Source organism: Oncorhynchus tshawytscha, linkage group LG13 (genome assembly GCF_018296145.1).
Source record: "Oncorhynchus tshawytscha isolate Ot180627B linkage group LG13, Otsh_v2.0, whole genome shotgun sequence".
NCBI lineage: Eukaryota > Metazoa > Chordata > Actinopteri > Salmoniformes > Salmonidae > Oncorhynchus > Oncorhynchus tshawytscha.
Window position 1 is genome coordinate 23,300,582 of NC_056441.1, and position 21,716 is coordinate 23,322,297.

General features: G+C 42.9%; 1 protein-coding gene across 3 annotated transcripts in view; it reads right to left on the bottom strand.

Moving 5' to 3' along the window:
- The window catches only part of LOC112264508 (growth factor receptor-bound protein 10), a 61,432-nt gene that overhangs the window by 23,081 nt on the left and 16,635 nt on the right, over positions 1–21,716 (bottom strand). For all 3 annotated transcript variants that reach the window (XM_024441161.2, XM_024441160.2, XM_042295430.1), the window contains exons 4-5: positions 9,238–9,481; positions 8,976–9,102 (exon numbers count right to left, since the gene is read on the bottom strand). In XM_024441161.2, coding sequence (XP_024296929.2) covers positions 8,976–9,102; positions 9,238–9,481 — 371 coding nt within the window. The remainder of the gene's footprint in view (positions 1–8,975; positions 9,103–9,237; positions 9,482–21,716) is intronic.

The following is a 21,716-nucleotide window of genomic DNA, read 5'->3' on the forward strand; positions in this document are numbered from 1 at the left end:
ATGTGAGACTGAGAGCCAGTTGCGCACGTACCCACACACACTCGACTTCACGTGTCCTTACTAAAAGCGGTCTAAAGCTGAGGCCTATGAGAACATGGCTTACAGTACCAGTCAAAAGTTTGGACGCACCTACTCATTCAAGGGTTTTTCATTTTTACTATTTTCTACATTGTAGAATAAGCATGAAGACATCGAAACTATGAAATAACACGTATGGAATCATGTAGTAACCAAAAAAGTGTTAAACAAATCAAAATTATTATTATTATTGCCTTGATGACAGCTTGCACATGCTCGGCATTCTCTCAACCAGCTTCACCTGGAATGCTTTTCCAACAGTCTTGAAGGAGTTTCCACATATGCTGAGCACCTGTTGGCTGCTTTTCCTTCACTCTGCAGTCCAACTCATCCCAAACCATTTGAATTGGGTTGAGGTCGGGTGATTGTGGAGGCCAGGTCATCTGAGACAGTACACCACCACTCTCCTTCTTGGTCAAATAGCCCTTACACAGCCTGGAGGTGTGTGTTCGGTCATTGTCCTGTTGAAAAATAAATGACAATCCCACTAAGTGCAAACCAGAAGGGATGGCGTATCGCTGCAGAATGCTGTGGTAGCCACGCTGGCTAAGAGTGCCTTGAATTCTAAATAGAATCACTGACAGTTTCATCAGCAAAGCACCCCACACCACCTCTTCCATGCTTCACGATGGGAATCACACATGTGGAGATCATCTGTTCACCTACTCTGTGTCTCACAAAGACACGGCGGTTGGAACCAAAAATCTCAAATTTGGATTCATCAGACCAAAGGACAGATTTCCACCGGTCTAATGTCCATTGCTCCTGTTTCTTGGCCCAAGCAAGTCTCTTCTTCTTATTGGTGTCCTTCAGTAGAGGTTTCTTTGCAGCAATTCGACCATGAAGGCCTGATTCACGTAGTCTCCTCTGAAGAGTTCATGCATTTAGGCTGCAATCTGAGGCTGGTAACTCTAATGAACGTATCCTCTGCAGCAGAGGTAACTCTGGGTCTTTTTTTCCTGTGGTGGTCCTCATTAGAGACAGTTTCATCACAGAGCTGGATGGTTTTTGCGACTGCACTTGAAGAAACTTTCAAAGTTCTTGAAATGTTCCTGATTGACTGACATTCATGTCATAAAGTCATGATGGACTGCTGTTTTTCTCAGATTATTTGAGCTTTTCTTGCCTTAATATGGACTTGGTCCAACTTCTGTATACCACCCCTACCTTGTCACAACACAACTGATTGGCTCAAACACATTAAAAGGAAAGAAATACCACAAATTAACAAGGCATGACTACCATGACGCTGGTTGAGAGAATGCCAAGAGTGTGCCAATCATCAAGGCAATGGGTGGCTACTTTGTAGAATCTCAAATATATTTTGATTTGTTTAACACTTTTTTGGTTACTACAGGATTCCATAGGTAGAATAATAGCAAAGACATCAAAACTATGTAGAATATAGTAAAAATAAAAACCCTTGAATGAGTAGGTGTCCAAAATTGACTGTAACAGTAGGTCAGAACGTTTAAACTTTCACATTTTCAGATCAGGTCAATTTCAGATCATACAGCAACTAAGATAGCAGGATGGAGAGAAAATTACATTGATACAGACACACAGAAAGACAGAGGGAAGAATTACAGAAAAGATGGTAAGAAAGAGAGAAGTCCTGTCTATTCTAGAAGAGAACAGTGCCAGTGAAAACTAAGTACACAAACACACTGACTCGCTCTAATTCACATGGCTTTATTAGCATGGGAAACATATGTTGATGTTGCCAAAGCAAGTGAAATAGATAATAAACAAAAGTGAAATAAACAATCAGAAATGAACAGTAAACATTATGCTGAGAAATGTTTCAAAATAATAGAGACATTTCAAATGTTACATTATGGCTATGTGCAGTGTGTAATAATGTGCAAATTGTTGAAGTACCATAGGGAAAATAAATAAAGAGAAACATGAGTTGTATTTACAACGGTGTGCAGTGATCTCATTTCTCATATTTACCCCCTCTCTTCTTATGTAATGTATGCTCTCATCTAGAAAAGTGGACTCTAGTGATAGTATTTTCCTTGCTTTTTAGACCAGGTAGGCCTAAACATATTTTTTTAAATGGTAGGCTAACTCACTCTCTCTTTCCACAAGGCATGTCTGAGACTCCTGTCTGCATTGTTGTGGAGGCTATGCCATCTGGTAAGACCCTGTGTTTGTGTGTGGGAAGAAGTCAGTAACATGTATAAATAACGTTTGACCTTGGTGTGTAGGTATAAATACGTTTGTATACAACAGGTGTAGACTAACAGTGAAATGCTTACTTATGGGCCATTCACAACAATGCAGAGAGAAAGAAAATAGAGAAATAAAAGAAAAGTAATAACATGTAATAATACAACTAATAAATACACAATGAGTAACGATAACTTGGCTATATACCCAGGGTATCAATACCGAGTCGATGTGCAGGGGTACAAGGTAACTGAGGTAGATATGTACATATAGTTAGGGATAAAGTGACTAGGAAACAGGATAGATAATAAACAGTAAAATTGTTAACCAAATAGCTACCCGCATTAACTATTTAGCTTATGGCTTGGGGGTAGAAGCTGTTGAGGGTCCTGTTGGTTCCAGATTTGGTGCATCGGTACTGCTTGGCGTGCAGTATGCACTGTGCAGTATGCACAGTACTCTATGAATTGGGTGGCTGGAGTCTTTGACCATTTTTAGGGCCTTCCTCTGACACCGCCTGGTAGAGAGGTCCTGCATGGCATGAAGCTTGGCCACAGTGATGTACTGGGCCGTACGCAGTAACCTTTGTAGCGTCTTACGATCGGATGCCAAGCAGGTGCCAAACAAAGCAGTGATGAAGCCAATAAAGATGCTCTCAATGTTGCACCTGTAAAACTTTTAAAAGCTCTGAGGGCCCATGCCAAATCTTTTCAACCTCCTGCGGGGGAATTGGAATTGTTGTGCACTTTTCACAACTTCATTGTGTGTGTTTGTGGACCATGATAGATCCTTAGTGATGTGGACACAGAGGAACTCTCAACCCTCTCCTCTACAGCCCTGATGTGAATGGGGGCGTACTCAGCCCTCCGTTTCCTGTAGTCCACGATCAGCTCATTTGTCTTGCTGATGTTGAGGGAGAGGTTGCCAGGTCTCTGCCCTCCCTATAGGCTGTCTCATCGTTGACGATGACCAGGCCTACCGCCATCGTGTCGTCAGCAAACTTAAGAATGGTGTTGGAGTCATGCGTCTACGTAGTCATGGGTGAACAGGGAGTACAGGAGGGGACTAAGCACGCACCCCTGAGGGGGCCCTGTGTTGAGGGTCAGCATGGCAGATGTGTTGTCTACCCTAACCAATGGGGGTGGCCTGTCAGGAAGTCCAGGATCCAGTTGCAGAGGGAGGTGTTCAGTCCCAGGTTCCTTAGTTTAGTGATGAGCTTGGAGGGCACAAGGGTGTTGAAGGCTGAGCTGTAGTCAATGAATAGTAGTCTCACATAGGTGTTCCTCTTGTCCAGGTGGGAGAGGGCAGCGTGGAGTGCAATGGAGATTGCATCATCTTTGGATCTGTTGGTGTGGTATGCGTATTGGAGTCGGTCTAGTGCATCTGCGATGGTGTTGATGTAAGTCATGCCCAGCTTTTCGAGGCATTTCATGGCTAAAGATATGAGTGCTATGGGGTGATAGTCATTTAGATAGGTTACAATGGTGTTTTTGGGCACTATGCTGGGCTGCTTGTAACATGTAGGTATTACAGACTGGGTCAGGGAGAGGTTGAAAATGTCAGTGAAACACTTGCCAGCTGGTCAGTGCATGCTAGAGTACGCGTCCTGGTAATCCATCTGGCCCTGCAAATGTAAACTTGTTTAAAGGTCTTACTCACATTGACTACGGAGAATGAGATCACACAGTCGTCCGGAACAGCCAGTGCTCTCATGCATGGTTCAGTGTTACTTGCCTTGAAGCGAGCATAGAAGGCATTTAGCTCGTCTGGTGTCACTGGGAGGCTCGCGGCTGGGTTTCTCTTTGTAATCCGTGATAGTTTGAAAGCCCTGCCACATCCGACATGCATCAGAGTTGGCATAGTAGGATTAGGTATTAGTCCTGTATCGATGCTTTGCCTGTTTGAAGTTGTAGCGGGATTTATTATATGCATCCGGATTAGTTTCCCGCATTTTGAAAGTGGCAGCTCTAGCCTTTAGCTCAGTGCAGATGTTGCCTATAATTCATGGCTTCTGGTTGAGACATGCACATACGTAGGGCTGTGGCAGTTATGACATTTTGTTAGCTGGTTATTTTCATGCAAATAATTGCTGGTCTCACGGTAATTGACTGTTAATTAACATAAACACGTTTAGCATCTCCATGAACACAAGCCGTTGAAAAAATAATGAAACTTGGGCTCCATTCCTCATCTCAGGTTGCACAGTTCACTCAAGTGGTCATATTTTAATTGACTATTCTCAACTTAATCTCGTCTTTACTAGTATGTACAATTTGTTCCGATTTAGAATGGCCCATTATCAAATGGGTAGGAACAGGGGAAGCGAGAAAAAGATGTCATTCCTATGGACTCTAATAGCAAATTGTGGCCACAGTTTGATTTTCAATCCTGCCAGGCAGGCTGTTCCAGTTTTATAGTGGATCATGTGCTTAATTGTAGCGGCTGAGAAATAAATATAGTAGCACCTGGAATCCTCCTATTTTCAGTGGCAACCATCAAAACTCTGCGTTCAAACAGGATTACATATAGAAATGTCTGGGCTTATAAAGAACACAACGTTTGGACATACCTACTCATTCCAGGGTTTCTTTATTTGTACTATTTTCTACATGGTAGAATAATAGAAGACATCAAAACATCACATATGGAGTCATGTAGTAACCAAAAAAGTGTTATCAAATATATATATTTTATTTGTATATGAGATACTTCAAAGTAGCCACCCTTTGCCTTGATGACAGCTTTGCACACTCTTGGCATTCTCTCAACCAGCTTCATGAGGAGTCACCTGGAATTCATTTCAATTAACAGATGGGCCTTGTTATTTTGTGTAATATTTTTCCCTCTTAATGCGTTTGAGCCAATCAGTTGTGTTGTGACAAGGTAGGGATGGTATACAGACGATAGCCCTATTTGGTAACATACCAAGTCCATATTATGGCAAGAAGAGCTCAAACAAGCAAAGAGAAACAGCAGTCCATTTCTTTAAGATATGAAGGTCAAGCCTATAGGCCTATGCGTATACATAAGCTCTAATATGCGTAGGTTACATTTTTAGCATCACCTTAGAAAGAGCTGTCCCTTTTTTTTGGCTTTGAAACAACATCCACAAGGACCATGTTTTCCACTCAGTTTCAACTTTATGATCGATCACAGTGAGATGAGTTTTAAATGCATGATACTGTTATGATAAGTGTTGGATGTGATTTTCAATTGCATTGATGTCAGAGTGGTTAGAGGGATAGATGAATTAATGAAGCCGGTGACTGATGTGGTAAACTCCTTAATGTTATCGCATGAATCCCAGAACATGTTCCTGTCTGTACTAGCGATACAGTCCTGTAGCTTAGAAGGAGCAGTGTGTGCCCGTGACTGGGACTCTGAATAACACACACTGGGGATAGGAAAGGCTGGACTCTTGACAAACTCTCTCACACTCACACAGCCGTGACGCTCCGAGCTGGGGTGGAAGCGTGTGAACGGGAAATGAGCGTCTGTCTTTCCCAGATGCTGTCGGAGAAGCCGGAACACCGGACGGATAGGCAGGGCTCACACAGCCCAGATACTGAGAGGTTCCCAGCAACATCTCCAGGAAGAGGGACACCGAGCATCCTGTAGCCCTAGAACACTGTGTGTGTGTGTGTGTGTGTGTGTGTGTGTGTGTCAGTCAGCGGCTGCCCTGCTACTGAAGACAGAGAAAGCAAGAAAGGAGCTTTTGCCTAGGCTACTGTTGATTGTGAGGATGAAGGCCTTTTAAATTGAAGTAAAATTAAAGTTAGAGTATGCCTATTGTGAAAAGCTTACAAGGGAGGTCTCCAAACTGTGACCATGTAGCCACATTATGCGACCTTAGACTTGGTTGTGTGAGTTAAGAAATGTATTGGTCACATCAGTGCAGGCTGCACATTCATTCACCTCCGGAGCCTGCTAGTTCTGTTCTACTTGATAATTAATTGCACCCACCTGGTGTCCCAGGTCTAAATCAGTCCCTGATTAGAGGGGAACAATGGAACTGGCTTCGAGGTCCAGAGTTGAGTTTGAAGGATATATTCATTATCCTCATGAATCCTGTAATGAAAGGGTCTGTTTGCCTCAGCTTTCTGAAGGTATACTTTTAATGTCTCAGCTCTCAATTCTAAACTCAACAGCAACTATTTTACAAAGATATTTGATCTGGCTTTCAGATATGGAGTGCACGAAAAGCATATTGGCCATTGCGAGTGAATGGCCTCATTGAACAGTATGCTACAACTGGAAATGAAATGAACTTTTAGATTAATACATGGCTACTATGAGTGGTATTAAATTAAGAGTTAGCAATCTCGCTAATATGTTTGAGTTTCCACTTACTCAGGTGGTGAATCAGCCCCAAATACTGTTCTATCGCAAAGTATTCAGACCCCTTGATTTTCCAAATTTTGTTACATTACAGCCTTATTCTAAAATGGTTTCTCCCATTCTTCTCTGCAGATCCAAGATCTGTCAGGTTGGATGGGGAGCATTTCTGCACAGATATTTTCAGGCCTCTCCAGAGATGTTCGATCAGGTTCAAGTCCAGGCTCCGGCTGGGCTTACTCAAGGACATTCAGAGACTTGTCACGAAGCCACTCCTGCGTTGTTTTGGCTGAGTACTTAGGGTCTTTGTCCTGTTGGAAGGTGAACCTTCACCCCAGTCTGAGGACCTGAGAACTCTGGAGCAGGTTTTCATCAAGGAGCTCTCTGTACTTTGCTCCGTTCCTCTTTCCCTTGATCCTGACTAGTGTCCCAGTCCCTGCCGCTGAAAAACATCCCCACAGCATGATGCTACCACCACCATGCTTCACAGTAGGGATGGTGCCAGATTTCCTCCAGACATGACGCTTGTCATTCAGGCCAAAGAGTTCATTCTTGGTTTCATCAGACCAGAGAATCTTGTTTCTAAGAGTCAGAGTCCTTTAGGTGCACTTTGGCAAACTACAAGTGGGCTGGCATGTGCCTTTTACTGAGGGGTGGCTTCCGTCTGGCTACTCTACCATAAAGGCCTGATTGGTGGTGCTGGACAATCTTCCAGAAGGACAACCATCTCCACAGTGGAACACTGGAGCTCTGTCAGAGTGACCTTCGGGTTCTCGGTCACCTCCCTGATTAACGCCCTTCTTCCCCGATTGCTCAGTTTGGCCGGGCGGCTAGCTCTAGTTTGGTTGTTCCAAATGATGGAGGTCACTGTGTTTTTGGGGACCTTAAATGCTGCAGAAAATGTTTTGGTACCCTTCCCCCAATCCTGTCTCGAGCTCTACGTACAATTCCTTCAACCTCATGGCTTGGTTTTTGCTCCGACATGTACTGTCAAAATGTGGGATCTTATATAGTCAGGTGTGTACCTTTAAAAATCAATTGAATTTACCACAGGTGAACTCAAAATCAAGTTATAGAAATATCAAGGATGATCAATGGAAACAGGATGCACCTTAACACAATTTCAAGTCTCATAGCAAAGGATCTGAATACTTACGTAAATAAAGTATTTCTTTTATTTATTTATGTTATTAAAATTTGCTAAAATTTCTAAAAACCTGTTTTCGCTTTGTCATTATGGGGTATTGTGTGTAGATTGAAGAGAATTTTTTTTACATTTAACCCATTTTAGAATAAGGCTATAACATAACAAAATGTGAAAAAAGGGAAGGGGTATGAATACCTTGAATACACTGTATATTAGCCTATGATATTAGAGCACAAAGATACAGGCAAATGAATATATATATATATATATATATATATAAAATCAAAAACTGAAAAAAATTGGGCGTGCAAAATTATTCAGCCCCCTTAAGTTAATACTTTGTAGCGCCACCTTTTGCTGCGATTACAGCTGTAAGTCGCTTGGGGTATGTCTATCAGTTTTGCACATCGAGAGACTGAAATTTTTTCCCATTCCTCCTTGCAAAACAGCTCGAGCTCAGTGAGGTTGGATGGAGAGCATTTGTGAACAGCAGTGAACAACAGATTCTCGATTGGATTCAGGTCTGGACTTTGACTTGGCCATTCTAACACCTGGATATATTTAGTTTTGAACCATTCCATTGTAGATTTTGCTTTATGTTTTGGATCATTGTCTTGTTGGAAGACAAAGGCCTTTGTTTCCATTTATCTTTTAAATATTCAAATCATACAGTGGACGCTTAAGCCTATAGGCCAATGCCGTTACGCATTTGGTGCTCAAATCTCCAACAGCTGAACTGTGAGATGGACAATGTGTTTTAGGAATGTAAAAACCAATAAAATAGACAATACATTTTTGCATATGCTACAGATCGAAACACAAGGAATAGTGTTTTTGTAATTAGATATAGGCTGTTTAAGGACACAAATATGGCTCATTTGGCCAATATCCCTGGTTTATTGATGGAGCTGACTGCGTGGGAGGATGGCCTAATGGGTTACGTACCCAATACATATGGATGTATTTCTCAAATGTCAGATCAATTGAAATCTTTCCGGTCACCTGTCTGGCGCCAAATGGGTGTGTGTGTGTGAGATTAATGACCATCATACCAGAATGAATAACACACACACACGTATGATAAACTGTTGAGTAACATAAGAAAGGCAGGTCTACGGCCAAACACAACATTATGCCAGGACATTACAGTCCAGTCAGCTGATTCAGAAACAACAGACACACACTCGCACTCAAAAGTAACTCCGTCTGTGTGTGTGTGTGTGTGTGTGTGTGTGCTTACATGGTTGTCTGTGGTGTGTATGAGGCTGAGGATGGGAGAGCCAGTGGGGGTGCAGAGTTCAGGGAAGGGGTTGATGACGGCAGGGAGAGAGGAGGGACGACACTGCTGCTGCTCCTCCTGGAGCCTCCTGTAGAGGGGGACAGAGTTGCACAAAAATAAAAAAAGACACCTCAATCACAACCACAGATTTACATTTACTCATAGAAAGATATAGATACTGTGTGTGTGTGCACATGTGTGTGAGAGAGAGAGACATAGTTACATGAAGGCGTTGATGTGTACGGGCTGAGAGCGACACAGCCTCTCTTGGGGGCAGGAGAGGGGAATAGGGGGCGTTGGGCGCTGGGAGCGAGGGCCGCGCCGATGAGGAGCGTGCCCGTGATGAGGGGTGTGCACGTGACTGTTGTGCAGCAGCGGGGCCGTCTCTGTGTGGGTATTGCAGCTGGAGTAGAGACTCTCCAGAGAGGAGTTCATGTCATTCACCAACGCCTCCAGATCCACATCATCTACACAGAGAGACAGAGCGACAGAGAGAGAGAGACAGACAGAGGTAAAGACGGGAGGGAGGTGGGGAGAGAAAGAGGGGGAGAGATAGAGGTGTATTTAAAACACAGCAAAAAGGAGATACATGCTGCAAATGTTGCTCTTACCAATAGATGTCACTGTAGACTAGAGATACCTAGGATGCTGTCCTGAGCACAGAGAGAGCTACTCCCAAATCTCCGTTATTTGCATGAAGACTGAGATACAGGGGGTGCAGATCCGGGTGCCTTGCGAGAATTTGTCGGCGAGTGAGTACCCGCCTTTACCATGCGCTCTATTGGCCAATATGCAATCACTGGAGAATAAACAGGATGAGCGCCGTTCCAGACTATCCTACCAACAGGACATTAAAAACGGTCACATCTTATGTTTCACCGAGTCGTGGTTGAACGACGACATGGATATACAGTTAGCTGTGTGTTCTGTGCATCGGCAGGACAGAACAGCTGCGTCCGGTAGGACGAGGGCTGGTGGTTTGTGTCTATTTGTCAATAACAGCTGGTGCACAATGTCTAATATTTAGTAAGTCTTGAGGTCTGTCTCACCTGAGGTAGAGTGCCTCATGATAAACTGTAGACCACACTATTTTTTGAAGCGGGGTCTATTTACCACCACAAACCGATGCTGGCACTAAAACTGCACTCAACGAGATGTAAGGCCATAAGCAAACAAGAAAATGCTCATCCAGAAGCGGCACTCCTAGTGGCCAGAGACTTTAATGCAGGCAAAATTAAATCCACTTTACCTCATTTCTAGCAGAATGTTAAATGTGTAACCAGAGGGGGAAAATAAATAAATAAACTTCTAGACCACCTTCACTCCACATACAGACACACGTACAAAGCTCTCCTCCGCCCTCCATTTGGCAAATCTGACCATAATTCTATTCTTCGGATTCCTTTATACAACCAAAAATTAAAGCAGGAAGTACCAGTGACTCTCTCAATACGGAATTGGTCAGATGATGCAGATGCTATGCTACAGGACAGTTTTGCTAGCACAGACTGGAATATGTTCCTGGATTCATTAAATGACATTGAGGAGTTTACCACCTCAGTCACCGGTTTCATCAATACGTGTATAGACGACATCGTCCCAACAGTGACCGTACGTACATATCCTAACCAGAAGCCATGGAATACAGGCAACATCCGCATCGACTACAGCTCAGCGTTCAACACCATAGTGCCCACAAAGCTCATCGCTAAGGACCCTGGAACTAAACACCTCCCTCTGCAACTGGATCCTGGACTTCCTGACGGGCCGCCCCCATGTGGTATGGGTAAGCAACAACCTCTGCCACGCTGATCCTCAACACAGGGGCCCCTCAGGGGTGCGTGCTTAGTCACCTCCTGTACTCTTGTTCAAACCCGACTGCGTGGCCAAACACGACTCCAACACCATCATTAAGTTTGCTGACGACACAACGGTGGTAGGCATGATCACCGACAATGATGAGACAGCCTATAGGAAGGAGGTCAGAGACCTGGCAGTGTGGTGCCAGGACAACAACCTCTCCCTCAACGTGAGCAAGACAAAAAGAGACGATTGTGGACTACAGGAAAAGGAGGGCCAAACACACCTCCATTCCCATCAATGGGGCTGTAGTGGAGCAGGGTCGAGAGTTAAGTTCCTCAAGCTACAGTAGACTAGAAATAGTTAGGATACTGTCCAGAGCAGAGAGAGAGCTACTGTATGTCAGAAGGACATCTAAGAAACCATTGGAATATAACAGAAGACTCCAGCCTTCCACTAAAATGTTTCCTCTACCATGTTCTAAGGTGTCCCTAGGCTCTGAGTGTGTGTGCATGTGTAGGCCTGAGTCTGCTGACTCTGGAGCACTGGGAACACGGTCACTGCCTCTCATATGTTAAATCTAGAATGTACAATCATAAAAAACATACCGAAGTCTCGATCATCCCCTACAGTCAACATGGGGTGGCAGGTAGCCTAGTGGTTAGAGCGTTGGGCCAGTAACCGAAAGGTTTCTGGATCGAATCCCCGATCTGACAAGGTAAAAATCTGTCGTTCTGCCCCTGAACAAGGCACTGTTCCCCTGGTAGGCTGTCATTGTAAATAAGAATTTGTTCTTAACTGACTTGCCTAGTTAAATAAAAGGTTATTTAAAAATGTTAAAAAACATACTGAAGTCTATCATTCCCTACAGTCAACATACCAAAGTCTCTATCATACAGAAGTCTTCAAGTTACTAAACCAGCTAAATATGCCTCTAGGCAAGTGTATCAGCCTGCGGGAGCCCACACTGATCCAAATGAAGCATACATCGGCAAGAAAACTGATTCAAACGTTACGAATTGCAGGTTCACCAATGTTTTTAACTCAAAATCGTTTCTGCCTTATTCTGCAAATATCTCGAATTTGTTGTGACGGAATTGATTCGTCCTCTCCTCGAACTTTGTGCATGGAGCTGCATATGACATTGCTTTACAAGTCAGATAACAACTGTGTGCACAGCGCAAAAGATAGAGCTGCACGAGCCAACGAGAGGTAGGCCTACTCTATCCCTGTTCTAATATTGGTAGGCTATATCTGCATGGCACCTTCAGCATTCAGATGTTTGTAAAACGACTTTCGTAATATAAAATCATATACTATTAACTTCTTACACTCGTGGGAATTGTCCTATACTGTACGGATAGGGCTAAATTTAAATGTTTCTTACAGAAGAAATATGGAAAGTATATGCAATACCGGTAGCCATTAAAAAAAGTGAACAGTTGAGATAAATGGGAAAATTAGACAAAGGTGAGAACACAACAGTTCACCTGACACAAGACTGAATCCAAACATTAGAATGTTGATTTTACACTTACTGTACTTTCTGATATTTGTTGATAAAGTCTGAAAATACTCTGGATACATTCAGTAACTAAATTTGGGGTAGTTGCAACATAAGACAAAAGGTCTAACTGGTGTTTCCAAGTGGCCACACACACACACACAATCTCCAGACTGTCAGTTTGAGTGAGAGGTCTAACTGGTGTTTCCAAGTGGCCACGCACACATCTCCAGACTGTCAGTTTGAGTGAGAGGTCTAACTGGTCTTTCCAAGTGGCCACACACATCTGCAAAGTGTGCACAGTTCCTAAATCATTTCAATGCACTTATGACTCAAAGAAAAGTCTTCAACTAGAAAGTATTTTTTGAGCTCTCCTAGCTGTGCCGTTGAGGAACTAGAGCAAGAACACTTGTAGTTGTGTTGTTTGGAACACAACCCTGCATCTTCGCCTTTACACAATTACTGTTAAGCAATACAAAAACGTCCATTATAAATCCACATCTGGTTCACATGGGTATAATTTGAAAGCTTGTTACATTTTATAAAATATGATCTTAGGCTTTCACAAGGCAACTTAGAGAAGCAGATCATAATTTTGGTGCAACAGAATGGAGCCATGAGTGCATTTCCTTCACAATACAACAAACATAGGCTCATTCTGTTCAGGACGACCCAGAATATAACGCCATCTGTAACTGTACATCTAACAGTGATCATGAAAGTTAACACTGTATATAGCATGAGTTTTATGATATGGAAATGTGAAGTGTACAGCATTCCAATTTAAGAGCTTAGAGTCCAAATCTGCCATTTTCAACATGTATATGGGTGCAAGTGCAAAGAGCTACATGAGGGACAATCAATGTAATTTTTTGGGTCATTGATACCAAACGCACTGTAGAAAATGTTTTACCTGTGGAGACGTACCGGGCTACCGGAGTGGACAACAATTTTGCTGATTGTACATCTAACTGCTGATTGGTGGTTTTCGATTGCCAGGTCCACCGCACAAAATATTAGTTTGGCTCTGCTTTAAACAGTCAGTGCATTTGGTCACTTTTTACATGAACAGGGTAAAGGTGTAATTTCATAACAAGGACAGCAATCATTTTTGCGAGCCGCACTGGTCGGAACGGGAGAAGGGAGCAGCTCTTGGTCAAAACCATTTGCTTTTGAGACTGGGTGAAATTCAAAACTGTTATGTTAATTAGCTATGTATGCCATAGCTAATTTCTAAAGATAAATATTGACATATTACTTGCTCAAAAAAAACATTTTAAATCTGATATCTGACAAGTTAAACCAGTGGGTGATGAGTATTTCAGATAAAAGGTGGGGGGGGGGGACAGAAACATAAATTACGCCGATCCATTACACTAATCAAATCGCACCGAATCGTTTCAAACAAAAAGTATTATTCCTGTATCATATTGGAGCACATGTATCTAGATGCATATTGAATCGTGATTGTAAGGAGAGATGCACATCCCTATAACCTAGCATAATATAGCCTGGCATAATATAGCCTGGTGGCGCCGATAGATAAGTCAGCTCTACATCTAGCTCCTAAGCAACTTCACAGTATTTTGTTTTTTTTGTGTGTGTTATTTCTTACATTATTAGCCCAGGAAATTGTTGGTGTTATTACATACAGTCGGAAAGAACTTTCGGATATCAGAGAGGCAATAACTCCCCAGCATTAGGACCGGGAATACGACTTTCCCAAATTTGATCCTTTGTCCGTACCCCCCAGGGCAATTGAACAGATTCCAGAGGCTGATCCAAAACACCGCCGGCTGAGAAGAGGTGATCAGAGTGGACTTCTAGTCCAACTCAGGAAGCGCGCACACCACCCACCATTTCCAGAATATTACTCGCTAATGTTCACGGAAACATGGCTCTCGGGATATACTGTCTGAGACTGTACAGCTAGTTGGGTTCTCAGTATATCGGCCAGACAGGAATAAAGAAATCTCTGGGAAGAAGGCAGGCAGGGGTGTATGTTTCATGATTAACCACACATGGTGTGATTGTGATAACATACAGAAACTTTAGTAATTCACCAGACCTAGAATACCTCAATCAAATGCTGATAATTATCTTCGGTTATAGTCACAACCATGTATATTCCCCCTCAAGCCAATACAAGGACGGCCCTCAAAAGAACTTCACTGGACTTGATGCAAACTGGAAACCACATATCGTGAGGTATAATTTATTGTAGCTGGGGATTTTAACAAAGCAAATTGGAGGAAAACACAACAACGTTCTACCAACACATTGATGGTAGCACTCGCTCTGGGAAAACAGACCACCGCTACTCAGCTTTTCAAAGTGCCTATAAGGCCCTCCCCCACCCTCCCGTTGGCAAATCTGATCATGACTCCATTATGCTCCTCCCTTCCTATAGGCAGAAACTGAAAAACAGGAAGTACCTGTGCTAATAACTATTCAAAGCTGGTCTCACCAAATCGGAATCCACACTTCAAGATTGTTTTGATCACACGGACTGGGATATGTTCAGGGTAGCCTCTAAGAATAACATCGACAAATACACAGATACGGTGAGTTTATCAGGAAGTGTATAGGAGATGTTGTATCCACTGTGACTATTAAAACCTACCCTAACCAGAAACCGTGGATAGACGGCAGCATTCGCACAAAACTGAAAGCGCGAACCACCACATTTAACCAATGCAAGGTGACTGGGAATATGGATGAATACAGTGTAGTTATTCCCTCCTTAAGGCAATATGTCAGTAGAGATACAAAGTGGAGTTGTAAATCAACGGCTCAGAAACGAGACGCATGTGGCAGGGTCTACAGACAATCACGGACTACAAAGGGAAAACCAGTCAAGTCGTGGACACTGACGTCTTGCTTCCGGACAAGCTAAACACCTTCTTCGCCTGCTTTGAGGATAACACAGTGCCACCGACGAGGCCCGCTACCAACGACTGTGAGCTCCACTTCTCCATGACCGACGTGAATAAGATATTTAAGCGTGTTAACCCTCGCAAGGCTGCCGGCCCAGATGGCATCCCTAGCCGTGCATGCGCAGACCAGCTGGCTGGTGTGTTTACAGACATATTCAATTTCTCTCTATCCCAGTCTGCTGACCCCACTTGCTTCAAGATGTCCACCATTGTTTCTGTACCCAAGAAAGCGATGGTAAATGAACTAAATGACTATCGGCCGGGTCGGAACCCCACCCTGTGCAATTGGTTCCTGGACTTTCTGACAGACCATCCCCCAGGCGGGGAAGGTAGGAAACAACACCCCCACTTCGCTGATCCTCAACACAGAGGCACCACAAGGGCGCATGCTCAGTCCCCTCCTGTACTCCCTGTTCACCCATGACTGTGTGGCCACGCATGCCTCCAACTCAATAATCAAGTTCGTAGATGACAACAGTAGTAGGCCAGATTACCAACAATGATGAGACAGCCTACAAAGAGGTGGTGAGGGCCCTGGGAGTGTAGTGCCAGGAAAATAACCTCTCACTCAATGTCGACAAACCAAAGGAGCTGATGGTGGACTTCAAGAAACAACGGAGGGAGCCCGCCCCTATTCATAGACGGGACCGTAGCGGAGCAGGTGGAAAGCTTCAAGTTCTTCAGCATACACATCACTGATGACCTGAAATGGTCCACCCACACAGACAGTGTGGTGAAGGCGCAGCAGCATCTCTTCAAGATCTATGCAGCCTACTCAATCATTTTTTATAGCTACTGTTTACAGGCCTCCTGGGCCATATACAGAGTTCCTCATTGAGTTCCCTGAATTCCTATCGGACCTTGTAGTCATAGCAGATAATATTCTAATTTTTGGTCTTTAATATTCACATGGAAAAGTCCACAGACCCACTCCACAAAAGGCTTTCGGAGCAATCATCGACTCAGTAGGTTTTGTCTAGAGGTCGACCGATTATGATTTTTCAAGGCCGATAACGATTATTGGAGGCCCGAAAAAGTCTATACCGATTAATCGGCTGATTTCTAAAAATGTATTTGTAATAATGACAATTACAACAATACTGAATGAACACTTATTTTAACTTAATATAATACATCAATAAAATCAATTTAGCCTCAAGTAAATAATGAAACATGTTCAATTTGGTTTAAATAATGCAAAAACAAAGTGTTGGAGAAGAAAGTTAAAGTGCAATATGTGCTATGTAAGAAAGATAACGTTTCAGTTCCTTGCTCAGAACATGAGAACATATGAAAGCTGGTGGTTCCTTTTAACATGAGACTTCAATATTCTCAGGTAAAAAGTTTTAGGATGTAGTTATTATAAGAATTATAAGAACTATTTCCCTCTATACCATTTGTATTTCATTAACCTTAGACTATTGGATGTTCTTATAGGCACTTTAGTATTGTCAGTGTAAGAGTATAGCTTCCGTCCCTCTCCTCGCTCCTCCCTGGGCTCGAACCAGCAACACAACAACAACAGCCACCATCGAAGCAGCGTTAGCCATGCAGAGCTAGGGGAATAACTACTAGAAGGCTCAGAGCGAGTGACGTTTGAAACACTATTAGCGCGCGCTAGCTAGCTAGCCATTTCACGTCGGCTACACCAGCCTCATCTCGGGAGTTGATAGGCTTGAAGTCAAACAGCGCAATGCTTGACGCACATGAAGAGCTGCTGGCAAAACGCACAAAAGTGCTGTTTGAATTAATGTTTACGAGCCTGCTTCTGCCTGCCACCGCTCAGTCAGATACTTAGATACTTGTATGCTCAGTCAGATTATATGCAACGCAGGACACGCTAGATAATACCTAGTAATATCAACCATGTGTAGTTAACTAGTGCTTATGATTGATTGTTTTTTTATAAGATAAGTTTAATGCTAGCTAGCAACTTACCTTGGCTTACTGCATTCGCGTAACAGGGAGTCTCCTTGTGGAGTGCAACGAGAGAGAGGCAGGTCGTTATTGCGTTGGACTAGTTAACTGTAAGGTTGCAAGATTGGATCCCCGAGCTGACAAGGTGAAAATCTGTTGTTCTGCCCCTGAACAAGGCAGTTAACCCACCGTTCCTAGGCCATCATTGAAAATAAGAATGTGTTCTTAACTGACTTGCCTAGTAAAAAATATAAAATATACATATATATTTTTTTTAAATGTAAAAAAAAAAAAGGCAAATCCGCGCCCAAAAATACGGATTTCCGATTGTTATGAAAACTTGAAATCGGCCCTAATTAAATCGGTCGACCTCTAGTTTTGTCCAACATGTCTCTGGGCCTACTCACTGTCACAGTCATATTCTGGACCTAGTTTTGTCCCATGGAATAAATGTTGTGGATCTTAATGTTTTTCCTCATAATCCTGGACTATCGGACCACCATTTTATTACGTTTGCAACAAATTATCTGCTCAGACCCCAACCAAGGAGCATCAAAAGTCGTGCTATAAATTCACAGACAACACAGATTCCTTGATGCCCTTCCAGACTCCCTCTGTCTACCCAAGGACGTCAGAGGACAAAAATCAGTTAACCACCTAAGTGAGGAACTCAATTTAACCTTGCGCAATACCCTAGATGCAGTTGTACCCCTAAAAAATAAAAACATTTCTCATAAGAAACTAGCTCCCTGCTATACAGAAAATACCCGAGTTCTGAAGCAAGCTTCCAGAAAATTGGAACGGAAATGACGGCACACCAAACTGGAAGTCTTCGGACTAGCTTGGAAAGACAGTACCGTGTAGTATCGAAGAGCCCTTACTGCTGCTCGATCATCCTATTTTTCCAAATTAATTGAGGAAAATAAGAACAATCCGAAATGTTTTTTTTATACTGTCGCAAAGCTAACTAAAAAGCAGCATCCCCCAAGTGAGGATGGCTTTCAGTTCAGCAGTAATACATTCATGAACTTCTTTGAGGAAAAGATCACGATTATTAGAAAGCAAATTACAGACTACTCTTTAAATCTGCGTATTCCTTCAAAGCTCAGTTGTCCGGAGTCTGCACAACTCTGCCAGGACCTAGGATCAAGAGAGACACTCAAGTGTTTTAGTACTATATCTCTTGACACAATGATGAAAATAATAATGGCCTCTAAACCGTCAAGCTGCATACTGGACCCTATTCCAACTAAACTACTGAAAGAGCTGCTTCCTGTGCTTGGCCCTCCTATGTTGAACATAATAAACGGCTCTCTATCCACCGGATGTGTACCAAATTCACTAAAAGTGGCAGTAATAAAGCCTCTTGAAAAAGCCAAACCTTGACCCAGAAAATATTTTTAAAAACTATCGGCCGATATCGAATCTTCCATTCCTCTCAAAATGTTTAGAAATGGCTGTTGTGTAGCAACTCACTGCATTCCTGAGGACAAACAATGTATACGAAATGCTTCAGTCTGGTTTTAGACCCCATCATAGCACAGACTGCACTTGTGAAGGTGGTAAATGACCGTTTAATGGCATCAGACAGAGGCTCTGCATCGGTCCTCGTGCTCCTAGACCTTAGTGCTGCTTTTGATACCGTCGATCACCACATTCTTTTGGAGAGATTGGAAACCCAAATTGGTCTACACGGACGTGTTCTGGCCTGGTTTAGATCTTATATGTCTGAAAGATATCAGTTTGTCCTCTGACAAATCAACTGTATATTTTGGTGTTCCTCAAGGTTCCGTTTTAAGACCATTATTGTTTTCACTATATATTTTACCTCTTGGGGATGTCATTCAAAAACATAATGTTAACTTTCACTGCTATGCGGATGACACACAGCTGTACATTTCAATGAAACATGGTGAAGCCCCAAAACTGCCCTCGCTAGAAGCCTGTGTTTCAGACATAAGGAAGTGGATGGCTGCAAACTTTCTACTTTTAAACTCGGACAAAACAGAGATGCTTGTTCTAGGTCCCAAGAAACAAAGAGATCTTCTGTTGAATCTGACAATTAATCTTAATGGTTGTGCTGCCATCCTGTTAGAAGGTAACAGATTATTTTATTACAATGGTTAAATTGGATTTTCATTGTGTTCAATGGTGTTATTTGCCCCCTAGTGGCGCTTTCTGGTACTTAGAAAGACGACGCAAACAGGAAGTACAGAATTTGTTTTGCACGCATAGAAGCAGCTACAAACAACGCTACGGTGCAGGTCTTTCAATGTAGTTATTTCTTGTCACGCTTCAGCCTTGGAAACATATTTGTTTGTAAATTCGATTCAAGCATTTAGCTAATGATGATAATCTTGTTATTGATAGAGTTGCTTACATATCAATGTTGGTTGCATTTACTCACAAATTGCAATGCCTTTAATGTATGTCGTTAGCTGTATTACTTTGCTCATGCGTCATGCAAACGAATTGTAAAATATACAATACTGTAGTTTTGTTACTGTTTCTAGTGTAATATGCTTTGTTATTCTACATAGATGGTTAAACATTATTAGAGTAATGAAAGGAGCCAATTACCATATGGTTAACAATTAGCTATATGGTTTGGCATCATGCCAGATGCATGGTACCTTAGCGCGTGCTTTGTATTTATGCAACTTCAAAGGTTTAATGTACAGCTACAGTATGTCGGTGTGAATTGAATACTAAAGTATATTCTTTTCTGTATTTTGCAGTTTCACAACATAAACGTTTTCAATATATTCATTCAAGAAAAGTCACGTCTTGGGAGTTTTATTGAAGACTTAGTTGTTAGCTATCTGTCTAGTTTTGCATGGGAACGCAACTCAAGGGCAGAATAGTGAAAAAACATCACCACATCGGGCTCAAGCTCAAGAATAACCACACACGGTGGTTTTGTTTCTACGTTCATCAGCAAACAAAGCCTCTCTTCCTAGGGAAGACCAGCAGTCTACGATGCAACAACCAGAGCCAGGTGTTCAACAGAGAGAGATGGAAGAGCCTCTTCAGCACATTGGGACCAAGTCTCAATCTACAAGATCAAGGTCATCAAAACAGTCAAGCAGATCCTCAACGGCGAGTTCTGCAGCCGTCAAAGCACGCGCCAAGGCAGACGCAGCGCGTGCACAAGTCCCCTATGCTGAGAAGGAAGCTTCTGTGATGAAGCAAAAAGCTGACCTCGAGGCAACTTTATATGTTCTCCAAGTTGAGAGCAGCTGCTGCTGCGTTGGCTGAAGCTGCAGCCTTTGAAGAAGCTGTAGGATCAGAACGCAGAGAGCTTCGCAAAGAACTAGACACAGGGACACAGCCCTTAAGTCCAGTCCAACGTACATGTGAGTATGTGCAACAACATGCTAGGCCCTACTTTGCTGAACTTCCATTTGAAGTGGAGAAACAAGAGCTTAGTGTTGACCCAGCTACATGCCATAATCCAGAAGGTAGCAAACAACAGAACATGAGCAGAGACTCTCCGTTCAAAAGAAATGAACAGCAGCATGGTGGAAATGGAAAGCAAGCCCACTTCCAGTCACACACACACACACAACTTCCCTGAGTCACAAGTGGCACCAGACCTCACCAAGTACCTCCTACGACGTGAGATGGTGAGTTCCGGACTCCTGAAGTTTGATGATCGCCCTGAAAATTATTGGGCATGGAAAGCATCCTTTCTCAATGCGATCAGAGACTTGAATTTATCAGCCAGGGAAGAGTTAGATCTAATTACCAAGTGGCTAGGGGCAGAGTCGTCTGAGCAAGCAAACATAATTAGATCTGTCCATATTTTCAACGCAACAGCAGGGCTTAACATGGTCTGGCAACGACTAGAAGAGTGCTATGGTACACCCGAAGTGATCGAGAATGCACTGTTGAAGAAAATTGATGATTTTCCAAAACTGGCTAACAAAGACAATCACAAACTAAGAGAACTAGGTGACATTCTTCTCGAACTGGAGTGTGCTAAAGTAGAAGGGTACCTTCCAGGCCTCGCTTATCTGGACACATCTCGGGGGGTAAACCCTATTGTAGAGAAACCTCCATTCAGTTTACAAGAAAAATGGATAGCACAGGGATCCAAATATAAGGAGGACTATCGGGTAGCATTCCCACCATTCTCGTTCTTCTCAAGATTCATCAGGAACCAGGCGAAAATTAGAAATGACCCCAGCTTCACCCTCTACACCTCAACTAACCAGGTGTCCATGAAAAGTGAGAAACCTGCCAGGTACAGCAGCAAGACACCTGTGACTGTATACAAGACAGATGTGTCATCTGAGGCCTCAGACCACCAAACCCAGTAAGACAAAGGTTGAAAACCCTGACCGTCACTGCCCAATACAGAACAAGCCTCATCCTCTTAAAAAGTGTTGTGGGTTTAGATACAAAACTCTAGATGAGCGCAAATCATATCTCAAAGACAATGGCATTTGTTTCCGATGTTGTGGGTCAACTCAGCACAGAGCTAAAGACTGTAAGGTTTCAATCAAGTGCTCTGAGTGCGACAGCGACAGGCATCTTGCTGCT